Raw genomic sequence first — 22,092 nt, 5'->3', positions numbered from 1 at the left:
CCACCATCTAAGGCTGGCATGTGGTATGAGACTGGAGAAGCTCTTGGCCTGGGAGTGCCTGCCTCCTCCCAGGGGAACTTCTCCGGCATTGTAGATTCATCCAGGCCCTTAACTCGGTTAAGGTAATGTGGTCTATGTCAGAGCTTGACCTCCTTGTCAAGGGAATCTTCCGAGCCTTCAAAGTGTTCAGCTTTTTAGACTGGGCTCTGGGTACGCTGGCCAGGAAAACAGAACTCTTACAAGCCACAGAAGACCTAACCAGTATTATGGCCTGTATGGACAAGGCTCTTAGAGATGGGGAAAACGAGTTGGCTTCCCTATTTTCTGCGGGAGTTCTTAAGAAGAGGGCTCTTTTATGTTCTTTCCTGTCCAGAGCGGTTACTGTCTCGCAGAAGGCGGAGCTCCTATACGCCCCTCTCTTGGAGCACCTTTTTCCTGAGTCCCTAGTCAGGAACATTACCCTTTCGCCAGCACAAAAAGCCACGCAGGACTTCCTATCGCGCTCCGCAAGGAAGTCTTTACCGGTGATTCCGTCATCGTTGAAAGAGGAGGAGAGGAAACTTCAGCAGCCCTTTCGGGGTAGAGCTCCTACTAGAATGGAGTTCAGAGGAAGAAGGCAGGAGACGGGCAGTAGAGCGAACAGAGGTTCGTTCAGGGCCCGTGCCAGGAAATGAAGCACAAGTCCTCCAGACAGCGGTAGGAGCAAGGCTGTCATATTTTTGGCATGCCTGGAAGGAAAGAGGGGCGGACGCCTGGTCCCTCTCGGTCATCAGGGACGGGTACAAGATCCCCCTCTTGAAGAAGCCTCCGCTTTCAACAAAACCTCTAGCCTTAGTGGCGCAGTACTCGAACGCTGTGAAACATATCCCCATCCATCCGACTTCAAGGAAGTTCCTAAGATTCATGGTCCAGGGCAAGTGCTTCCAATTCAAGGCCCTTTGTTTCGGCCTCAACACAGCTCCTCAAGTTTTCACCAGAGTAATGGCAAACGTGGTGGGATGGCTTCATCAAGAAGGGATAAGAATATCCCTATACTTGGACAACTGGCTGATAAGATACTGGTCGTAGGGAAAGTATCTGGAGTACCTACACAAGACTTTTATGATGGCCCAGGAACTGAGTCATATCATCTACAAGGAGAAGTCCCAGACTGAACTGAGTCAGACGGTTCTTTATTTGGGGATAGTTCTGGACTCGGTTAGTTTTCGGGCTTCTCCCTCCCAAGAAAGGCAGACCAGGTGCCTCGGGAAGGTGCAGGAATTCCTGGTGAGCAGAAGTTCTCGGCGAGGGATTGGATGAGTTTGCTGGGCACCCTCTCCTCGCTCGAGTAGTTTGTTGCTCTGGGAAGATTGCATTTCAGACCTCTGCGAGTGTGGGACAGGAAGAATCAGGAGGACTCCTTTTTCTTTCCCATTCCAGCAGACTTCAAATGTCATTTGAGTTGGTGGCTGGATTCGTCAATTTTAGGGGTAGGAATCTCCCTGTTCAGGAAGAGCCCAAACCTAGTGTTGTTCTGAGACGCTTCGGAGTCAGGATGGGGAGCAACACTCAGGCTCTTGGGGAGCGAAACAGAGTGAATGGCACATCAACAGGAAAGAGTTGATGGCCAATCTGTTGGGACTGAAGGCCTTCAAAGACTCCATTTCGGGGAGGATAGTGGAGATCAACTCAGACAACGCCACGGCCTTGGCTTACATCAGGAAGCAAGGGGGAACTCACTCTCTGTCCCAGTACAAAACAGCAAGAGAGCTCCTGTGGGCGGAGGAGAACGGCGTAGAACTTTTAACGAGGTTCGTGCAAGGACAGAGGAATGTAAGAGCAGACATGCTCAGCAGGAAAGGGCAGGTTCTGCCAACAGAATGGACCCTCAACCATCAGGTTTGCCAGAGGATGTGGAAGTTATGAGGGAGGCCTTCAATAGACCTCTTCGCCTCCAACCAGAACAAGAGGATCCCCAACTACTGCTCCCTAGTCCTGGACGAAGAAGCGATAGCAGTAGACGCCTTCTTGATGGACTGGACAGGGATAGACACCTATGCGTTCCCCCCGTTCAAGATTATCAACCTAGTAGTCAAGGAATTCGCTCTCCTCGAGGTAGGAAGAATGATCTTGACTTGATAGCTCCATTCTGGCCAGCAAGAGAAGGGTTCACAGAGGTGGTGGAGATGTTAGTGGACTTTCCGAGAAGCCTTCCTCCAAGTCCAAAGCTTCTCAAACAGCCTCACTTCGAGAGGTATCATCAAGACCCCCTCGCTCTACAACTGACTGCCTTCAGACTATCGAGAAGCTTGTCAGAGCGAGAGGCTTTTCTACACTAAGCTGCAAGAGCAATCGCCAGAGCGAAGAGAGTCTCTTCACAGAGAGTCTACCAATCGAAGTGGGAGACCTTTAGATCGTGGTGTAAGCAGCACAAAGTGTCTTCAACCACTCTCAACCACTACCTCTGTGAGCCAGATAGCTGATTTTCTGTTGTTCCTCAGGCAAGACTGTAAGCTGGCTGTATACACCATTAAAGGGTACAGGAGTATGCTTTCGGCTGTCTTTGGGCACAGAGGCATAGACTTAACGCATGATAGAGACTTGAAAGATCTCTTAAAGTCGTTTGAAACAACTAAGCAGACTCAATTGAAACCCCCGGCTTTGAATTTGGATATGGTTTTGAAGTTTTTATGCAGCAGGAAGTTCGAACCCATCTCACAAGCGACTTAAGAAAACCCTCTTCCTGATGGCTCTGGCCACAGCAAAAAGGGTAAGCGAGATTCATGCTATTGAGAAGCAGTTGGGCTTCAACCAGGATGGAGCAGTATGTGCTTTAAAGATAGACTTCCTCGCTAAGAATGAGAACCCATCCAAACCCTGGCTGGGGACCTTTGAAGTTCCTAACCTCACAAATGTGGTGGGCCAAGAGGAGGAGAGGCTCCTCTGCCCAGTTAGAGCTCTCAGGGCATATTATTTATCTTGAACAAAGAATGTAAGAGGTGCATCTAATTCTTTATGGTGTTCGGTGAAGGATCCACAAAAGCCCCTCTCGAAGAATGCATTATCATTCTTCTTGAGGGAGACAATAAGAGAAGCTCACCGATTTTGTGAGGAGTAGAACTTCGGTCTATTAAAAGTAAGGGCTCACGAGGTGAGAGCCATTGCTACTTCACTGGCATAGCGAAAGAGTATGTCAGTTAAACATAATGGACGCAATGTTTTGGAGAAGCAACTCCGTGTTCGCTTCGCATTACCTCAGGGAGGTAAGAGTAGATTATGGAAAGTGTTACACTTTGGGCCCATACGTAGCTACTGCTTCTGTATTTGGTAAAGGAGTTACTACCTCCCCTCAACCTTAACTTTGGTACGGTATGCCTGTGATTGGGTTTTGGTTAGTATGATTGTCTGAGGACTCTGACTTGCGGTATAGTGCCCTCAGTCTAGCTAGATAGTAAATATCTATTCTGCAAGGTTAGGTGGTTGGATTGAGTAAGGTTGCAGATTATAAAAGGGGGATAGGTAGTGCAGAAGTCTAGTCACGTTGTTGGTCTCACCCCGTTTGACAGACTCGATTGAGTTGTTTCAGCATGACAGGTCTCCACCTGGCTGAAACTCTTAAGGGAAAACGGATCGAGGTAGGAACCTTCGAAGTCAGCTACCTTAGCCGGTAAGGAATCGAGGTGTTTTTTTCCTACGATTTATTGTTTCCCAGCGATGTTGGCTGTCTTTCACCCATCTCCAAATGTGTGAATCAGCTGTTTATATATAACTGCCAGGTAAGTTCTATTCGTAAAAATTAAGTTTTTATGATAAAACAAAGTTTAATGAATACTTACCTGGTAGTTATATATATTTCAAGTCCCACCCACCTCCCCTCAGGAGGCAGGTCAGGCAAAGATGAACTGAGGAACAGAAAACGGGAATGATTCCAAGTACCACCCTGTAAGGGTTGTTAACCACCTAACCGCACAACCACCACTCGGCGGTTGCCGTGAGATTTGAAAAATTCTGCTGGACGACAGAGACTATAGCTATACATATATATATATAACTGCCAGGTAAGAATTCATAAAACTTTGTTTTATCATAAAAACTTCATTTTCATACCTTGTATTTAGATTTACGTTTACACAGTACAAACAGAAAAAACAGAAAAATTAACACCATTATCCTACCTATCCTTTACTGCCTTAAAACTGGGTAACTGGGTGCATGACCTTCCTCCTTAGCTATGAAGGTCTTCTGAGGCCTGTAAAAAAAGATATTTACATTAAAATATAGCACTGTACCTGTACTGCCTGTTATTCTGTCAGGAAAATTATTTTAACAAGATTTGAACATTCACTCACTCAAAATGCAAAGATTTTAATAATAAATCAAACGCTACCGTTCAGTAACAGAAAGCACTAAAAAAAAAATTCAAAATGGCCGAATTAGATCGTACATTAAAATGCACCGAATGCACCTACGGTCGTGTGTACGTTAACCCACGAAGTGTTAGGGGAATGCTGCCAAAGGACGGCGGCCGCATCATGAGTTTCGCGATTTTATCATAAAACTAATAATTTCTCCTTTATTACAAATTAAATTACCCAATATTTATATATCAAATTAATGTTTTTGAAATGGAGATTAATGAATAATAATTAAATCTCACAGAAGTGTAAAGAATATATTTATTTTTTTAAATAAAAAAATAAAAAATGATAAACACATGTCAAGAATTTTTTATTTGATGGCTTGATAAAATAGTTTTTGATGCATTTTAATTTTTTTCATGTCAGAATGGCAGCAAATTTAGTGAACGATCATAAGAAAATTTATAATAAATATACAAGAAATAATTGTTTGTTGAATGGATGTGTTTATATGTGTATTTGTAAGTGTGTACAGTATGTGCATAAGCACACTCTGGCCAACACTTATTGCCTACCTTATGAAACAAGAAAAAAAGAGCATAAGCATATGTGAAAAATATATATAAAACCTATTCAAATTGTGTACTACATATCTGAAGACTTCAATTTTGTGTTGTACATCCTTTTCAGATCCCTTTTCAGGTAGATTCGTTCGTACCCATAAATTTTACCGATTGCATTTGGACAATTGGGACTTTTGTCATTTGATATGTCACAATCATTGTTATTTACAATCTCAAAGACCCTAGTATATGATTACTTCAAGATGTTCCTTTCCTCCAAATAGGACTTCCCTGCCAGGGGGCCAGGAAGCCATGTCATAGTATATGCTATTGGTAGTGACGTGTAACGGAGATGTCACGGTCTCTAAGGTCATCAGACCAAAGAAATATTCTTTAGAAGTTGAAGGCACTACTAAAATGGGAAAAATCCACGATACACTAATTCTCTGGTACACTTCCATCAGGACGTCATGGCTTGAGCCCAAAAAACGGATTTTGAGCGAAGCGAAAAATTTATTTTTGGGTGAGATAGTCATGACGTCCTGATGGACCCGCCCTGATTCTCTATTCTGGCCTGTCAGGCCCCTCCCTTTCTTATTGTATCATGGAGGCTGACAGAAACGCCGGAAGGAATGAGGAAATGGCGCGCATCAGTGACGTCAATCAAGATGGCGGCCAGCTGTGGCTGCCGGATGTTGACATCCCCGAGTACCGTAGCAGTAACGAAGGAGGAGAGTTTAGTAATGGCTCCTCCCATACTTGCTACACTCCCCCACGAAGCGTAAACGCTATTTGGCGCGTCAAGCATACGTCTCCTGTTGTTATACGATATCCTAAAGGGAAACCTTATGGGTACTCGTGCCAGAAGTTAGAATTCTGTGAAACCTTTAGTTTAATTCTCTGGGAATATCTACTGTAGTCAAATATACCCTTAGGAAGCTACTGAAGGAACCTTCCATCAGGACGTCATGGCTTGAGCCCAAAAATATATTAATTATTCAATTACTGTATAATAATTTGCTATTAAAAATATTTTGGAATTTCATACTTGTTTAACGTTTCAGCCTTTGAATAGTTTCCTAATGTTATTTTCTTTCAGGTTTGTACAATGCCCTATACTTAATAGTGGCCAAGTTTACAATTGTAAGGTACCAGACTGCAATCTTTTTATTGTGTTTTGAATATGATCAATAAGGAACCAGAAACCACTATTGACTTTTATTGGAGATAGTAAAAGCCTTTAACTTGAAGGCTGTTACCTTGAGTATGCACGTAATTGACTGAAATGCCACCTGATTTGTTTCATGACATTAGAAAGGAAGGAGGTCTTTATAGCTTGTTCTTGAGTATGTAAGACCAACATCTAGCTGCTCACGACACCAGTTCAGAGTTATTTTACATCTTTTTCCAGGATGCATCTAGAGAACTTCAGGATTAGTGACTCCTAACTTTCCACGGGGCTATCAGTGCTTCAGGCCAGAGCTCCAAAGACTTTTGTAGCATTAGCTAGATCAAGAGACGATTTCCTAGAACTTTATTCTCTCTAGCTTTGTGAAACCATTGGTTGCCCCTACACCCATTTCTCATATTGTGTGTACCTCCAGACAATGTGTAGGATTTAGGCTCATGTGAACATATACTAGTTCACATGGTGAGGCCTGCGACATCTCTATGCTGAGGCCATTAAGAGTTTGACAGGAGTCATTACTTCTGCTCCTATACAGGGCCAGGTGCTTTAACATTTGTCAAGAAAGTTATTTAGTCAGATTTTGGTTTTTATGGACTTTCTCACTCCTAAGGATGAGTGCCCTATTTAAAGGACGATGGTTTGTATGCATGTTGGAACAAATCACAAATTTTCGAGTCATTTGTATTTTCCCTAACAATACAAACTCGAGTCCTTTAAGTTACACTTCCTGCCTCAACCACCCTGCAAGTCCTAGGCCTGAGGTCAAAAGTGACTGACTGGTAGGTAGGGGTTCCCTGCCAATTGTCAATTAAACTTCATGGCTATTTTAGCTGGGCCGAAGTCATACTCTAATTAAAATGAATCGGGTTTGTATAGGTAAGAAATGTACAATTCTTTTTAAAATTTGTTATTTTAAAGGACTTGTGTTTGTACAATATAGCTAGGAGAAACAGATTACTTTAAAAGAAGATTATATTTTAATACTACTTACAGCTAAGTTTTAGGTAACATCAATTACTTCAAAATTATTTATACTTTACAGATAATGCTGGACTGCAGGAGATCTTTTTAGAAATAAGTAAAGTAGACGTTGGTGTCAGTATACCTGAAATTGACTTGCAGAAACCAGAGTTGGTTAGAATAGTTGAAAAAATTAGGAAGAATTTCAAGACCATACATTTCCCATCTATTATAAATGCAAGCATGGCCAAGACAAAAAACAAAAAATATCAAGAAAAGATCAAAATTGGAGGAGAAGATTTAAAATCCCTATTGTTGGAAGATGAACTTGATGAACTTGATGGGAGATCTTTTCAGCCATATAGAAATCAACTGGAATGGTGGTGTGTGCATAGATTCATAGTAACAGCCTTGCATTTGTTGTTGCCCATGGAAACATGGGGATCTAAAGAAAATTTTAAAGTAATGAAACAAAAAATTAGGTATATATTAAGAAGTGGTATAAAAGATACCATATACCTAGGTAGATTACTTGAGAATTTCAAGATATTATCTTTTAAGTGGGCAGCATCATTTGAAAATCATATGATGAAAACTCACACCATCAGTAAGGTAATATTATGGGTTATTGAAAAAATAGCTTTTACACTTATAAAAGGCTATTTTTATGTTACTGAGGGCAGGGTAACACGATACCAGATGATATTTTTTTTAAAAAGGGATTTTAGAAAAATACATCAGGATGGTGTTTCTTTTATGAAAAGTACTGGAGCACTAAAACTATTAAACAGGAAAACTGCTCTGAAAATAGCTGAAGATCAGTCCAAATATGGAAACTGCAGCCTTCCCCCCAAGTTACGATTTCTCCCAAAGGGTCTAGATGGGGTGAGACCTCTCATTAGGTCCCAGAGTTTAATGTCAAAGATGCTGTTGCTAAAGGCACGATTGGTTCTGCAGGAATGTTCAAGTCGTTTCAGTGTTGGGGTTACTTTAAAATCTGCCAAGTGTTTTGTCAGAGCCTGGGAAGACTATATTAACATAGTCAAAACTCCTGATAATAAAGTTTACATTGTTAAAGTTGATATTGCTGATGCATACGGTAGTATTATGCATAGTAAGTTGCTAGAGATCCTGGATAAGTGTATGCATACATTTCCCAGGAATATTTATTATGACCCCTATGAACCTTATCGTGGTCCTTCAACAAAGACCAGAAGAAAATTATATGTGAGGTTGGATGAAAATCGCCAACCTATGACCCAATTAGAAGACAATTCTCATAATAAATTAGTCAAGGTTGGAAGTACTATAGAAATAGATACGAGCGAGGTCTTTAGCAAATTTGAGCTAATGATTCGGGGACAGATTGTACGAGTTGGGAGGAAACGTTATGTTTTAAGGAAAGGAGTACCGCAGGGTGGGTATATGTCTCCCTTTCTGTGCGATGTATATTATTCTGCTTTGTGCCAGGAATACTTGGGAAACTATATAGATGAAAACAGTCTTTTATTACGTTCAGTTGATGATATTTTGTACGCAACATCATCACATGAGAAAGCTGAAAGTTTCCTGAGGCTCATGAATGATGGAATGAAGGATTACAATGTCTCACTAAATACAAATAAAACAAAACATAACCTTATGGGTCCAACTAGAATTTGTTTTAATGGTGTCATAATTTGCTCTGATACTTTGCAAGTGTTAGTAGATGTAGCATCAGTTATGGCATGTTATCCACGCTATACTATGAGATTCAATCGATATAAAAACCCAGGAAAACTTTTTGCTGAACGTGTCCATCAGGTTACTTTTGCCAGATTGAAAATTCTGGTAATTAATCCTGTATATACAAATGTGTCTGGACTTATTTCCAATTTGTGGAGGACAAGTTTGATGAGTGGGATTAGAATTTTAGCCCTAATCGATTGGCTATTAGTGGCTAAGAAGACACTGAATATAAAGTTTATATGCAAAACTGTGGTAAGAGTGAGTAAGAAAGTTTGGAGTAGAATCCATGGAACCTGGAAAGGTAGTAATAAAGTGGGGCAAATAACTAGTGAATTAGTGAGGATTGTTTTCATTGGGGGAATTTTAAGTATATGGAAGCTCCCTAAACTGCCAACACATCCAGGGATTTATTCACAACTCTATGGCCATGTGGTCAAATTATTGAAGGCATTGCCAAGGGAGTATTACTGCCTCCTACCATCATTCTTTAGGAATGCCCTTGCTCTGAAGTAGTGTTGGGAAAGCTTTATAGTAAAATGAAACCTCACAATATTGGACTAATTAATGGGAACGGTTGTCCAGTACCACCAAAAATCAAACAAATCAAGCAAAATATAGGCCTACCATCTATGCCAAACATATGGCTAACATGAAAACGAGTAGCTGAGATCATCTCATTTTTGTTTTTCACCTTATAATGACATAATTAGTAATTGAATTGAATGACACATAAAATAAAGATTACGTCAATCATGGGCCATATCAAAACAAACTGAATACAGCGCCAGAAATCACTTGTGAGTAACTTGGGAACTGACGAGTTCCTGTTTCTAAACAAACGCTGTGTTGATAAGCTCTTTTGTCTGCGTTTTTCCAAGGATTTTAAGGAAATCCACACCTCAAAATTTAACTCATTAATATTGCGTGAAACAAGTGACGCTACAATTTAGTGTTTTGTTTGTTGTTTTGTACTGTTTGAAACATATAGATAGTATAGACTTTAAAGAAGTTGGCCTGGGGAAACCCTGTCTGGTTAAGTCGACTCAGTTCTTAGGCTAAGCTAGTCTAAACCTTCTTACAGCCTCTCCTAACTGCATCCTGTGGTCCCCCTTGTTTATTACAGAATGCATGCAAGCGACCGAGTGTCTGACGGTATAATCAGACCCCCTCTGCTGTCTTGTAGGGTATGCCACTTTAGGTAAAAGGTAGGAGAAGGAAAACTGAAATAAAACCATGCCAGTTGGTCTGGCTGTAAGGCGAGATTTGGTGGACTAGATTATCGGCAACCCTAGGCAACTCTACGCCACAAGTCTTGCACGTCACACTTGTGTGCTGCAGGAGGAAGGTGTGGAGCCTGTGTGTGGACATTGCTCTGGCAGTGTTGTGCTGCTCTCAGCAAGTCTAGAATACCTAGTGAAGGGCTAGTATCAGCGTACGCCCCAACACCAGATGCGGAAGACCATGTCAGAGGTGCCTTCTACCAACAGCTCGACACTGCAATATCCCAAGTTTTATCTGGGGACAGTCTACTTTTCTTACAGGATTTTAATGCTATAGTGGGGGAAACCATGAAGTTCAGACTCTCGAATTGATTTAAGACCACCTGAAACATCCAAGATTAAAACACTGACATATTTTAGATTATTATGCCATTGACAGACAACCCAAAAATGAAATTTTGATCACAAGAAGCATTCCTGGAGCCAATGACTGCTAGACAGACCACTGGGTGCTCATCACAAAATCAAAACTAACCATCAAAAGGAAGCCATATAACATTCAACAAAAACGAAGCCAGAAGAAGATACAACACGGGTAAATTAAAAGACCCTGATACATCTCAAGTTTTCCAAGCAGAAATCCAGCAGAACCTATCAGCCACGGAACCTTCAATTGATGCTAAATGGAATAACTTACGAGATGCCATCAATGAAGCTCCAAAAATTGTGATTGGTCACCAGAGCAAACATCACCAGGACTGATTTGACGACAACAATAAAGATATTAAGTCCCTCATTAATGCCAAACAGAAAGCTCAAATAGCCGTCGACCAAGACCCTAATTCCCACCCTAAGAAAGCTTAATGTGTACAAGCAGTCACAGTGTCAAGCCAGGCTTCAAGAAGCACAAAGTGAGTGGTGGCCGCAAATGGCTCAAGACCCAGATGGTTATGCTGACATCAGGAACCTTGAAAGCTTCTTTGCAGGCATAAAAAAAATTTTCAGACCAGAGCACTGCTGCAGGGACACGCTTGGAAGCAGACAACACCATCCTCACAGAAAATAAAAGAGATCCAAAGCTGTGCTCATCAACTACAGGAAAAATCAAAAGAACAACAAAAACCCATATTTTTTATTTTCTATGGCCTCGAAAAAGCATGCGACAGCGTACCAAGGACAGCCATGTGGCCAGTCCTCAGTCACTTTGAAATCACTAAGCCTTTTGTTGACATGGGATGACAGCTAAAGTAATCCACCAAAGCAACTTGTCAGCCTCCTTCCCAATCACAGGTGGACTAAAACACAGATGTGTATTGGCTCCAACCTATATGAAGTACCCCACAACAATCCAGTTGTTGAGATTAAATACAGATTAGATAATGGAATTTTCAAGCTGGCCAGACTCAAGTCTCGGGGCAACACCAGTAACCTGATGGACACGTTCAGCAAACAGTTTTCCTGGGTTTTTATATCGATTGAATCTCATTGTATAGCGTGGATAACATGCCATAACTGATGCTACATGAGCCTCAGGAAACTTTCAGCTTTCTCATGACGGAACTAGAGTATGCAGATGACAACGCTGCTGTAGCCCACAACCAAGCAGAACCCCAAGAATCAATGGATAATTTCCATGCTTCCTACACGTGTTTTGGCCTAACAGTTAACAAGGCCAAAAACTGGGGAAAATCTACTAGTAACTAACATCGCCATGGATGGACCTTCCTTTGAATGCATTGAACACTTCCCATACTTGGGAAGCATACTTTCCACACAGAGCACCTCCAAAGAGATTGAAAACAGGTTACAAGCTGGCCCCACTGCATATGGGAGACTAACCGCCAGGGTGTTCATGAACAAAGACCTAACCACCCATAGAAATGTAATGGTATATAATGCCATTATAGTATCTACCCTGTTATGCATGTGAGACTTGGACCCTTTATAGTAGGGACCACAAAAAAACTCGTTCCAATTCCACCAGAAAAAACATAACACTAATAAAAATCAAATGGAATGACTGTTTCCAATACAGCAGTCCTTGAAAGAGTCAACGACATCAGCATTGAGGACACAAGACTATCTACATTGAGTTAAATACAGGTGATCGCCCTAGAGGCCCCCCTATGTTTTGATTTAAAGACCAACTCGAGGAAGCTAACATAAACCCAGAGGCCTTTGCAGCTTCAGCTAGCAATAGGAACGAGTGGAGAAGCAAAGTTAAAGTGGGCACGGACCTTTGAAGAGAATAGAAGAGCCAATCTGTTAGCTAAATGATAACAATGGGCAGAAAGAGCAAATCAACCACAACTACCTCTTCTAAAGCATGAAGCTCTCACTTGGAGAAGTTAATAGGTGTTCAAACTGTGAGTATAAATAGAAAAATAGTTAAAATTGATACCCAGTGTATTTAACAACCTTATGGATAAATATGGAGACAAAAAATTCAGTTCATCAGTAACATGTGTCAATAAGTAATGTAACTTTTGAAGTGCTGGATGAGGGTTTAACTTAACTTTTATCAAGATATGGAAAAGTTGAGAATATCAGAAGAAACAAATTTTCCTACGAACCTTTCAAAGGGTTATTAACAGGAGTGCGGACAGCTACGATGCAGTTAAAAGGAAAAAGTTCCATCTTTCATCACAACATATGGTTATACTGTTTCCTTTATCTATAATGGACAACTACATACATGCTTTAGATGTGAATCATAAGACACATGTTTAAGGAACGTGAATATGTGATGAGAAGAAAAGTGTTTAGTCAAGAAGAATACCCTGAAATCAACACCGATAAGGGAAGAAAAGGAAAGAATCGTCAGAAAAGGAAGGAAAAATGATTACAGGTTATACAGATATTGTACAGGATGCTGAAAAAGGAGGCAAGGAAAATCATTTGATAAATTCCGCGGTCATTCAAGTTGTAGAAGAAAGGGGAAAGAAAAAACAAATGAGGATCTGCATGTTAGTGATGATGAGGACATGGACATGGAAGAATTTTACCAGAATCAAGGAATTGTTAAGTCACAGGAAGTTAGAACTTGTCAAATGAAAACTTCAGTGGTGAAAGTAATGGTTCATCATGCAATAGATGATGAAAATCAGGTTAATGAAATAATCTTGGGAAAAGATGTAGGAAGCTTAAATGGGCAAGAGATTGAGGAAATGTATGTAAGTGTTAAAGTGTATCAAAATATTCAAATAGAGGCAAAAATTAGTGGAGAAAACTGCGAAATTGTAAGTGAAGAAACTAAAAGTGTTTCATTGGAATTCAATACAACTCTGCTTGTGCCAAATATGGGAAGGAAAAGTGGGACTTGGCATACAAAAAAGGTACTACAAATCAAAAGTGAAAAAGAATAAAACTTTGGACAGGAAAAGGAGGAATCTTTGGCCATGACTTGATTTTTAGATGAAAGTGATTCTGTGGATGATCTGCTTAGGAATCATTCTAAGAAACCAAAAGATTATTGAGTAGTATTGTTTATATATTTCTAGAATAAATTAGAATTAATTTTGTCAATATTGAATATTGCCACAATCAATGTAAATGGGTTGAATAATGTAAACAAGGAAATGATGTTGATTAATTTTGTGCTCTTGCATAAACTTGATGTAGTTTTAATTCAGGAGTATAATATTGAAGTTGAAGGTAAATTCGAATACTTAGAAAAGTATTGTAAAATTCTGATAACTTACTCTCAAAATCTTGAAGGAGGCTTAGCTATACTTGTCAACAACAAATCTAATGTGGACATTTTGAATTCAGAAATTGATGTAAATGGTCTTGTAGTAAGTGCTATATGTAACGTGTCAACTTTTAAGATTCAAATAATGAATGTGTATGCTCCTTTAGGTAATGATGAAAAACGAGAGAGAACAATTGTTTAGTAGTGAAGCTTTATATTAAATAACAAGCAATATAATAATGGGAGGGAACTGGAATTGCATAACAAGCATGAAAGATTTGTTTGAATCCAGATAATGAACTGATGTCAAAATCACTTTTGAATCTAAAGAATAATTTAAAATTGAAAGATGTTTGGTTCATTATGAATAACCAAACACAGTATACTTTTCTGAGAGAAAATTATGGTTCCAGACTGGACAGGTTTTATTTTAAAGATTTCCAAGATAATGTGTCTAACTTTCAGACAGTTCCTTTTGAGTTGGTTAAATCACTATGCTGTAAAATTATCGTTAAAATTAGAAGATATTGTAATAATAAGGAAAAGGATATTGGAAATTGAATTGTAGTGTACTTGATGACATTATTGCAAATAATTTTAGTGTATGTTGGCAATTTACTCAGAGCAAAAGATATAACTTGGCAGTAATTCATTGGTGGATGTTTAGAAATAGGAACTTAATTTCTTCATTAGGTGCTCAAAACAAGTGAATAAGGATAAAATATGTTAAATTTACTAAATTATCAATATAAAAAAAAATGCGAAAACCGGCTAAATCCTTGTAATTTTAACATTTTTAATCAATCAAAATCAAGAATAAATTACTTTCAAAGTGAAATATGTGAAGAAATAAAGGTGAGGGAAAAAGTGGATCACCATTTGAAAGGTAAACAGGTATCAGGTTATGTACTTGGAAAATAGAAAGGTGCAAGGTCTTTTTTTAATAAGGTAAAGAGAAATAATGGAATCAAAATAATAAACCTGAAAGCATTTATGAATTATATGAGAACATTTAAAAAATTTATTCAAGAAGAATGTGATTTACATATGCAGAATGAGTTTTCACAGCTCATACAGAAAGTTATAAGGGAAGAAGAAAATACATTAACAAAAATCTGGTGAAAAAGAAGTGTTAAATGTAAAAAAAGAAGTGTTAGATACCATTCAGAACATGAAAAATGGTAAAAGTCTGGGATAGATGGGCTACCAGTAGAGTTATATAAAGTATTTAGGAATATTATTAAATGAGATTTAATTGAAGTGATTAAGTTTCTGTTCAAGAACAAAAATTATTTTAAAGATAAAAAAGGTAGTACAGTAATTTCCATCATACCCAAGGAAGGCATTTCAGATATAATTACAAAATGGAGATCATTAAAAATGTTGAATGTTGATTGTTCCTTCACTAACAAACCCCAAGTTATTTAAAGTGATTATCTTTTGGCGAAGTATGAATGTTAGCCATTAGACTTTAAATGCGAGGTGGCAACCCTACCCGACTGCTATAGCCGGGAGAGTGGGGGGAAGCTTAGGGGTACCCAACCATCTATATCTACTCACTCATTGGTGAACTTCACTACTATTTTCTTTTGGCTTGTGGAGACCGTACATATCCGCTCTCTCCTCCTCAAGGCATGGCCAGATTAATCACTTTATGCAATTCCTTTTCCTCTTTTCAGGGTGACTGTTTCTGCTTTGACGCTCCCATGCATACCTGCCCGGGTCGTGAAGGCCCCTCATACAGCACATTCGTGTCTTTGGCGGATACCGACCCCCATTCGCTGTGCGGGGGGCGTCGCCGTGATCAGGGAATGGCCTGCCTCCCAGTGGGAGAAATTGCGGAATCGCAGGAATAAGGCCAAGAGAGAGATCTCTCCCCCAGGGGTTTCCTCAGGTCAAAGAGACCTCATGCTTCGTCTTCTGACACTACTGCATCTCTCTCCAAAGCTCCGTCGTTTCTAACCCGCAACCTTTTGTTTTCCCCACAGGCAAGGCTCCAGCTCGCGGGCTCGACACTTGCCAGTACTCCATCTGCTCACCGATTGTCTGGACGAGACTCCTCATCTTCTCGTCCTTCTGGACGATCACCCTAGGACGTTGTTCGTGATGATCCAATGATGTCATTAAAGAGATCTCAGGTCATCATGATCTCGGCGCTCTTCTTCATGAAGTCGCTCACATTCACGAGCTAAACGCTCAGAATCAAGAGACAGACCGCAGGTCAGCACGGTCTCGGCGCTCTTTTTTTAGAAGATACTCTCATTTCCGAGCTAAGAGCTTACGAGCACGACGCTCATGATCGTGTTCAAAGCGTTCACGATGAGAGTATTCTCGAGGATATTGTAGGCGCTCACAATCCACGAGTTGCTCTATTACTCAACAATCTTCTGCTGCATGAACAAAGACCTCCCTAAGGACTTGTCCCATAGAGGCATCCTAATAGGCTAGCCCCTGCTCTCTTTGCAGCTTGGAGTTTACTAGGTAAGCGCTCGCCTACGCGATGCTCCCCTATGTGTCACCCGCCGACCCAACACGTTGCTTCCATTCATAGGCTTCCATTTCTTCCTCCAGCAAGTGTGTGTAGCCCGACGCCGCTACAGAGGCCGCAGGGCCTTCTTCCTCCGCGCTCACCGTCAATCCCTCGTGAAACGGTTGCTTCTATGCGTGAATCACCAGGTTTCGCAGGTAAATAGGCCAATTTCACGTTCTTCGGCCATGATTTCACGAATGATTGCGAGCCAAACGCCTCTGGCAACAAGTTGTAGGCCAATACCCTCCCAGAAGGGTTTAATAAACCCCCTAACAAGTTTGTGGGAGTTCCGATATCACCCGAGCGTCTGGTACGGACAACAAAGAAGGACTTTCTCATGCCCAGGAGATTATTCCCTAAAACTTGCCAGGCTCCAAAATGCCATTTTTAAACATCTGACTTAGCCAGTGGATATATATATATAGCTAACGTCTCTGACGTCACGGCAGAAAATTCAACACTCGCGGGCAATCGGAGATTGGGAAGCTAGGTGTACTACTAGCGCCCCCACTCGGCAGGATACTGGAACCATGCCAAAAGTCCTCAGTTCTTCTCTGCCGCTGTGGCGACAACATTGGAACTTTCATGCTTGCGCATAACCTTCAAGTTTGCAACAGCTTTGGTGAAGTACTTGTTTTTTGGTTAATGGCTTTCGCTGATTGGATTTTCTTACGAATTTTCCTAGAACTTTTTGTTTTGACTATTTTTGACCCTTGCTTGTTTGATCTCTCTCTCTCTCTGGATATTCCATAATGGCCTACCCTTCTCCTGTGTATAGGAAGTCTGTGAAAGGCTGTAAGACCCGCCTTCCTTAGGCCTCAATCGATCCCCACTCCATTTGTACTAAATGCCGAGTAAATTATGTTTTTATGGATCGATGTGATGAATATTTTAAGAAAATATTTTTTTAAAAATTTTTGTCTTTTAATAAATTTTTTTCTTTGGATAGTCTTCGATCTGTTTTCAAAGATTAACTATACTCCATTTTTTTTAGCGTGCATATTTGCAGACTCACAGGGGTGCCCTTTTAGCTCGGAAAGGTTCCTGATACCTGATTGGTCGGAAGTATTTTTGTCCGAACACCTTCATTGCTCTCAAATATTTACCAAGTAATGTGAATCGAAACTTATTTATTAAACTATATTTCTACATCAGATATATTTTTTGTCAATAAACAATGTGAAAGAATAAATATATTATAAAGTATCGTCATGGAAAGTTTAAATTTAATAACAATCCGCCAAAGTCAACGACAGCAGCTTATTTTCGGAGGCATGCTGTTTAATTTTGTAATTTTTCACATATTTTAACACAAATTGGGATAAATTACACTCAGCATAAGTTAAACGTTATTATAAACTTTCTTTGAAGGCCAGAATTTACCAAAAGCATGGAATTAAACTTGGTTCATGTGTTGAGGTCCTTAAAAGGTCCTCTCTAAAATCTATTATGCCATGTAACAGACTGTAATCTCACTTTGAAGACGGCATTCCTGCTCGCTTTAGTCTTTGCAAAGAGAGTCGGTGAACTTTATGGTCTTATGACATCGCCCATTCAGTGGTATTAGGGGGAGATGGCACTCTGTTTCGTCCCTGAGTTTATTACAAAGACTAAGAGTCCAGGGGTACTGGACCCTTTCAGATGAAGAGTTTAAGTTCTGTAACCAATGACGTAGATCAGTTGTTACCATGCCCAGTGAGAAGTTTGAGATGCTATCTTGAACACGTAACAACTCAGCCCCAGCTGTCATCCCTGTTCTTCAGCACAGGTAGAATTAAGAGGGTCACCAAGAACACCATTTCATCATGGATTCGCAAGGTCATAGACTGCTCTAAATTCTGACCCTCCTCCAGCTTGACAACCTAGAGCTCACATTGTCAGGGGCATCAGTACGTCCCTGGCGTTAAAACGCAACTTTTCATTGTCACAAGCGGGCATGTGGAAGCGTCAGACGACCTTCACTGCCGACTATTTGCAAGACATGACCCACAGAAGACGCGATATGTTCTTATCGGTCCGGTAGTGGCTGCACAAGTAGTTTATGAATATTTCGGCATCCTTGTTGGACAAGAAGCAGATGGTTGAGGGTATTGGTTACCCAGGTTAATTCTGGGATGAACGAATAAGAATGACTGCCTCATTACTTTTCTTTATCTTCCCCTCTCTTGGGGAACAGTGCCATGGGTCACTCTGCAAACTGGCCTCATCCTAGTATTTGGAAACGTCTATATATGTAAGGAACATTCCTATTTTAACTTGGAATATGTTTACCAAGACATTCATATGCTATCTCTCACAGTTAAGCGGGTTGCACAGGCCGCTATCATACTCGCTTATTTATGATTTAGCAAGGTGTGGAGGTTCTTCTCCAGATACAGTCTAATACTGTACAGGGAGCACCTGGGTCAATGACCAAGCCATTGGTTAGACACTCCTAAGGGTGAGTCATCCCTGTAACTAATGCAGGTATTGTTAGTGAGGGAGTAAATGAAAAATTAGGAGATAATTTGTATTTTCTCTAACTAATACAAACCTGTAGTTATTTATACAAATTGACCAGCCAACACCTGTCCCCCGATAAGTCATGCCTGAAATAAAAAAGTTACATAGTTCACTGATGAGTTAGTAGATACAGGTGGCTGGGTACTCCCCAGCCACCCCTACCCTCCTCGCCATAGCGATCAGGTAAGGTTGCCACCTCGCATTAAAACTCTAATGGCTAACCTTCCAGCATCACCGAAAAATAATCCTTTTAAATAACTACAGGTTTGTATTATGAAAAATACAAGTGATTTCCAAATTTGTCATTTTTAAGATAAAAATCATAGCCAATAGGATTAAACACTGTTTACCTTTAATAATATCACAGGGATAGTGTTGTGTTGAAAATAGATAAATTATTAATTTGAACTTTTTATTAGACATTAAATATTTTATGCAAATGAAAGTAGTACTGATGCAGCCTTGATGAACTTAGATTGGTCAAAGGCATTTGATCATAGCGATCATCAATTTTTTTTTAAAATACTACAAAGATTTGGTTTTGATAATGGAGTTATTAATTGGATGAGATGTTATATATAGATGCTGAAAGTGTATTATGTACAGTATAAACGGTAGTATGTCTGACCCTTTTCCTATCAATAAATCTGTCAGGCAAGGGTGTCCTTTGTCTATGATGTTATTTATTATATATTGGGAAGTATTTTATAGAATGATCGAGAAAAGGTTGTTCAATTATGCTTTAAGGTTGCCTATTGAGCTTCAGATATTATTAGTAGGTTATGCAGAGGGCTTATAGTTTATAACTTGTGGCAAGTCATTAGAGGAATGTTCAAATGATATTAAAGAATATGAGAAAGCTTCCTGTGCAGTTTTTAATAGAGGTAAAACTTTTATTTTAGGCCTTAGTAACTGGAAAGAGAAAGAAGTATGGCCTGATCATGGTATACAAGTTTTGAATGGTAATTGTAATGTTTTTGGTATATATCATAGCAATAAATATCAACAAATTCTATATATGAATTGGAAAAGTTTAGAAAGTAGCATAAACAAAATTATTAGTATCTTTTATTACAGGAAATTACCCATGTTTCAAAGAGCAATCATACTAAATTGTAAAATTTTAGCAAAGGTGTGATATACAACATATGTTTATCTGTTTATCCAATTCCAGTGGAATATGTTAAGTATCCAGAAAAATATTTTCCAATGGCTGTGGAATAGCAACTGAAGCTATTGCAAGGAAAGCCATGTTTTTGTTTAAGTTGAGGTGATTGTGGTATTACTGATATTCATTGTAAAGCATTGTAAATCAGTATTGTTGAAAACTTTTCTGAAATGTCTGAAAAAATAAGTGTTTTGATTATTAATTGATTATTTTTTAATTTAAAGTCAGAAAATGAAGGCCACTTTCAGGACTGCTATTTTTACACCTAGGTTTTATGAAGGCATGATAAACATTTTACAAAATGCTTATAAGATGACCTCGTATTCAGAAATCAAAACCAACGATGTATATGAATGAGCTTTTAATAAAAGGTCACGAATATGTTCCAAATATTGGAAAATTGTACCTTTTATTTAATGGGAAATTAGATATGCATATAGAGAATAAAAGTAGGGAAATATCGTTTAAGGGGCCGGCCGGCTAATGCCGTTTTTTAAGGAGAGGACTTTGACATTCATGCCATTTAATTAGGTGACTTAAGACATCTCCAAACTGCATAGGAATTTTGCCTTTGACCTTCAGTTTTGTTGCCAGGGTGATTTATCCTGAAAGTGAGTGTTTTTCAAATTCTATCCCTGCCCTTGATAACTGATATCAAGACCTGGGATTACTACCCTATATAGGCCTGATGTAAACCTCCAATCAAATTGTTTTTTCTTTTAAAAGTAATTTTTTTTACAAGAATTGAATTTTTTCATTGTGGTAAAGAAATAACCCTAAAACAATCAGGGGGGAAGAAAAGGAATCAAAAACTGGAGGAAGGGCAACATTTGATTGTTTTATGTCTTTTTAAGTTATATACTAAATTTCAATGCTGTATCTTTAAAACTAAGGGAGAAGATAAAATTTGAAGGTCAATAAGTATAGTTTTAAGATGCAGGCGTTCAAAAGTTTTTCTTTGGATTTTTACTAAGACAATAAATCATGGTTATGAATTTTATGTTCCTTTTTGGATATTGATATTTATCATAATTTAATCATAAATGAAGATACCTTTGCTCAATATATTGCTTCTTTAGGCGAGATGGTCGCTCCTTCACCATCTCTCTCCTTCATCAACCCCACTAATTTTGTCGATATTACCCACTTCTAAACTCTTATTAGGCAAATTTTTTTCTTCTTTATGTTAGGTAGATGTTGAAATCGTTTTTTCCTCTTTGGTATGATGAAATTCTTGCCGAAACTGAGAAAAAGACAAAGACGAGTGAATGTCAGAGATCAAACTCAAACGTGTACTCTTTATGATGGTTGTTGCTACGACTGAAGGCCGAAGGGTGTAATTACCATGTAATACATCATCGTGTGACTTGTGGAATCTATACAGAGGGCATTGCTCACAATTTGTTTTATATTAAAATTTAATAATTATCAAAATTTGCGGTAACAGTAGAAATATTTGCATTTTCTTTTTAGGGAACAATGTATTTGGTTTATTGAGTTACTTTTACTAATTACCTCGGAACTATGAAAGTAAGAGGAATTTTGACTAAATATTTCGTACTCACAATCTCTATTGCCACACGAAGCTCAATCCATTTTTTTCATGATTTTGTGTTTTTCTTCTTATACCCCCATATATTGGGATTCCAGTCAGCCCCCCTTAAGTATGTACAAGAAGTATCGAGTACAAATAATAGATTACCTATGTTGAAAATTTAAAATGTAAGAGACTGCTATTGTGGGTGTTCATAGAGACTAATATGCATATGGTATATTTATGTCCTTTAGTTAAACATTTGTTCTTTTGATGTTTCAACGTGCCCAATAAATGCTGTAAATTGAAAACTACCAATAGGTTAAGGATTTTAAAGTTTGATTTTGAAGCAGATTCAAAGAAGGATGAAAATACGACAATTGTCATAATAGTGGATTTTATTGCAGGGATATTATGGATGGAAGATACTTAGGATTTTCCTGTACTGACCTGCAGTAACTTAATTATATAAAAAATAGAAGGATAAATACTTTTGCTATAAATAAAATAGGATTTAAAACTTTATGAAAGTATTCATGAGTCGATATGTTTTTTGTTTATAAACGTTTAAATAAATAGTAAAAATTGCAATTGTAAATACAGTATATGTAGAATAAAAAAAATACTCATGTAAATATACTATGATGTATACAGTATATATTGTAATTGT

At 39.0% G+C, this 22,092-nt stretch overlaps 1 protein-coding gene across 2 annotated transcripts in view; it reads left to right on the top strand.

Moving 5' to 3' along the window:
- The window catches only part of LOC137651240 (telomerase reverse transcriptase-like), a 117,555-nt gene extending 97,571 nt beyond the window's left edge, over positions 1-19,984 (top strand). For both annotated transcript variants that reach the window (XM_068384465.1, XM_068384466.1), the window contains exon 4: positions 7,132-19,984. In XM_068384465.1, the coding sequence (XP_068240566.1) occupies positions 7,132-9,290 (2,159 nt within the window). In that variant the 3' untranslated portion in view covers positions 9,291-19,984. The remainder of the gene's footprint in view (positions 1-7,131) is intronic.
- The last annotated feature ends 2,108 nt before the right edge of the window (positions 19,985-22,092 follow it).

The sequence above is a fragment of the Palaemon carinicauda genome, chromosome 12 (assembly GCF_036898095.1).
Source record: "Palaemon carinicauda isolate YSFRI2023 chromosome 12, ASM3689809v2, whole genome shotgun sequence".
NCBI lineage: Eukaryota > Metazoa > Arthropoda > Malacostraca > Decapoda > Palaemonidae > Palaemon > Palaemon carinicauda.
Note: the sequence above shows the minus strand (reverse complement) of the source record. Positions and strands in the feature narration are given on the sequence as shown.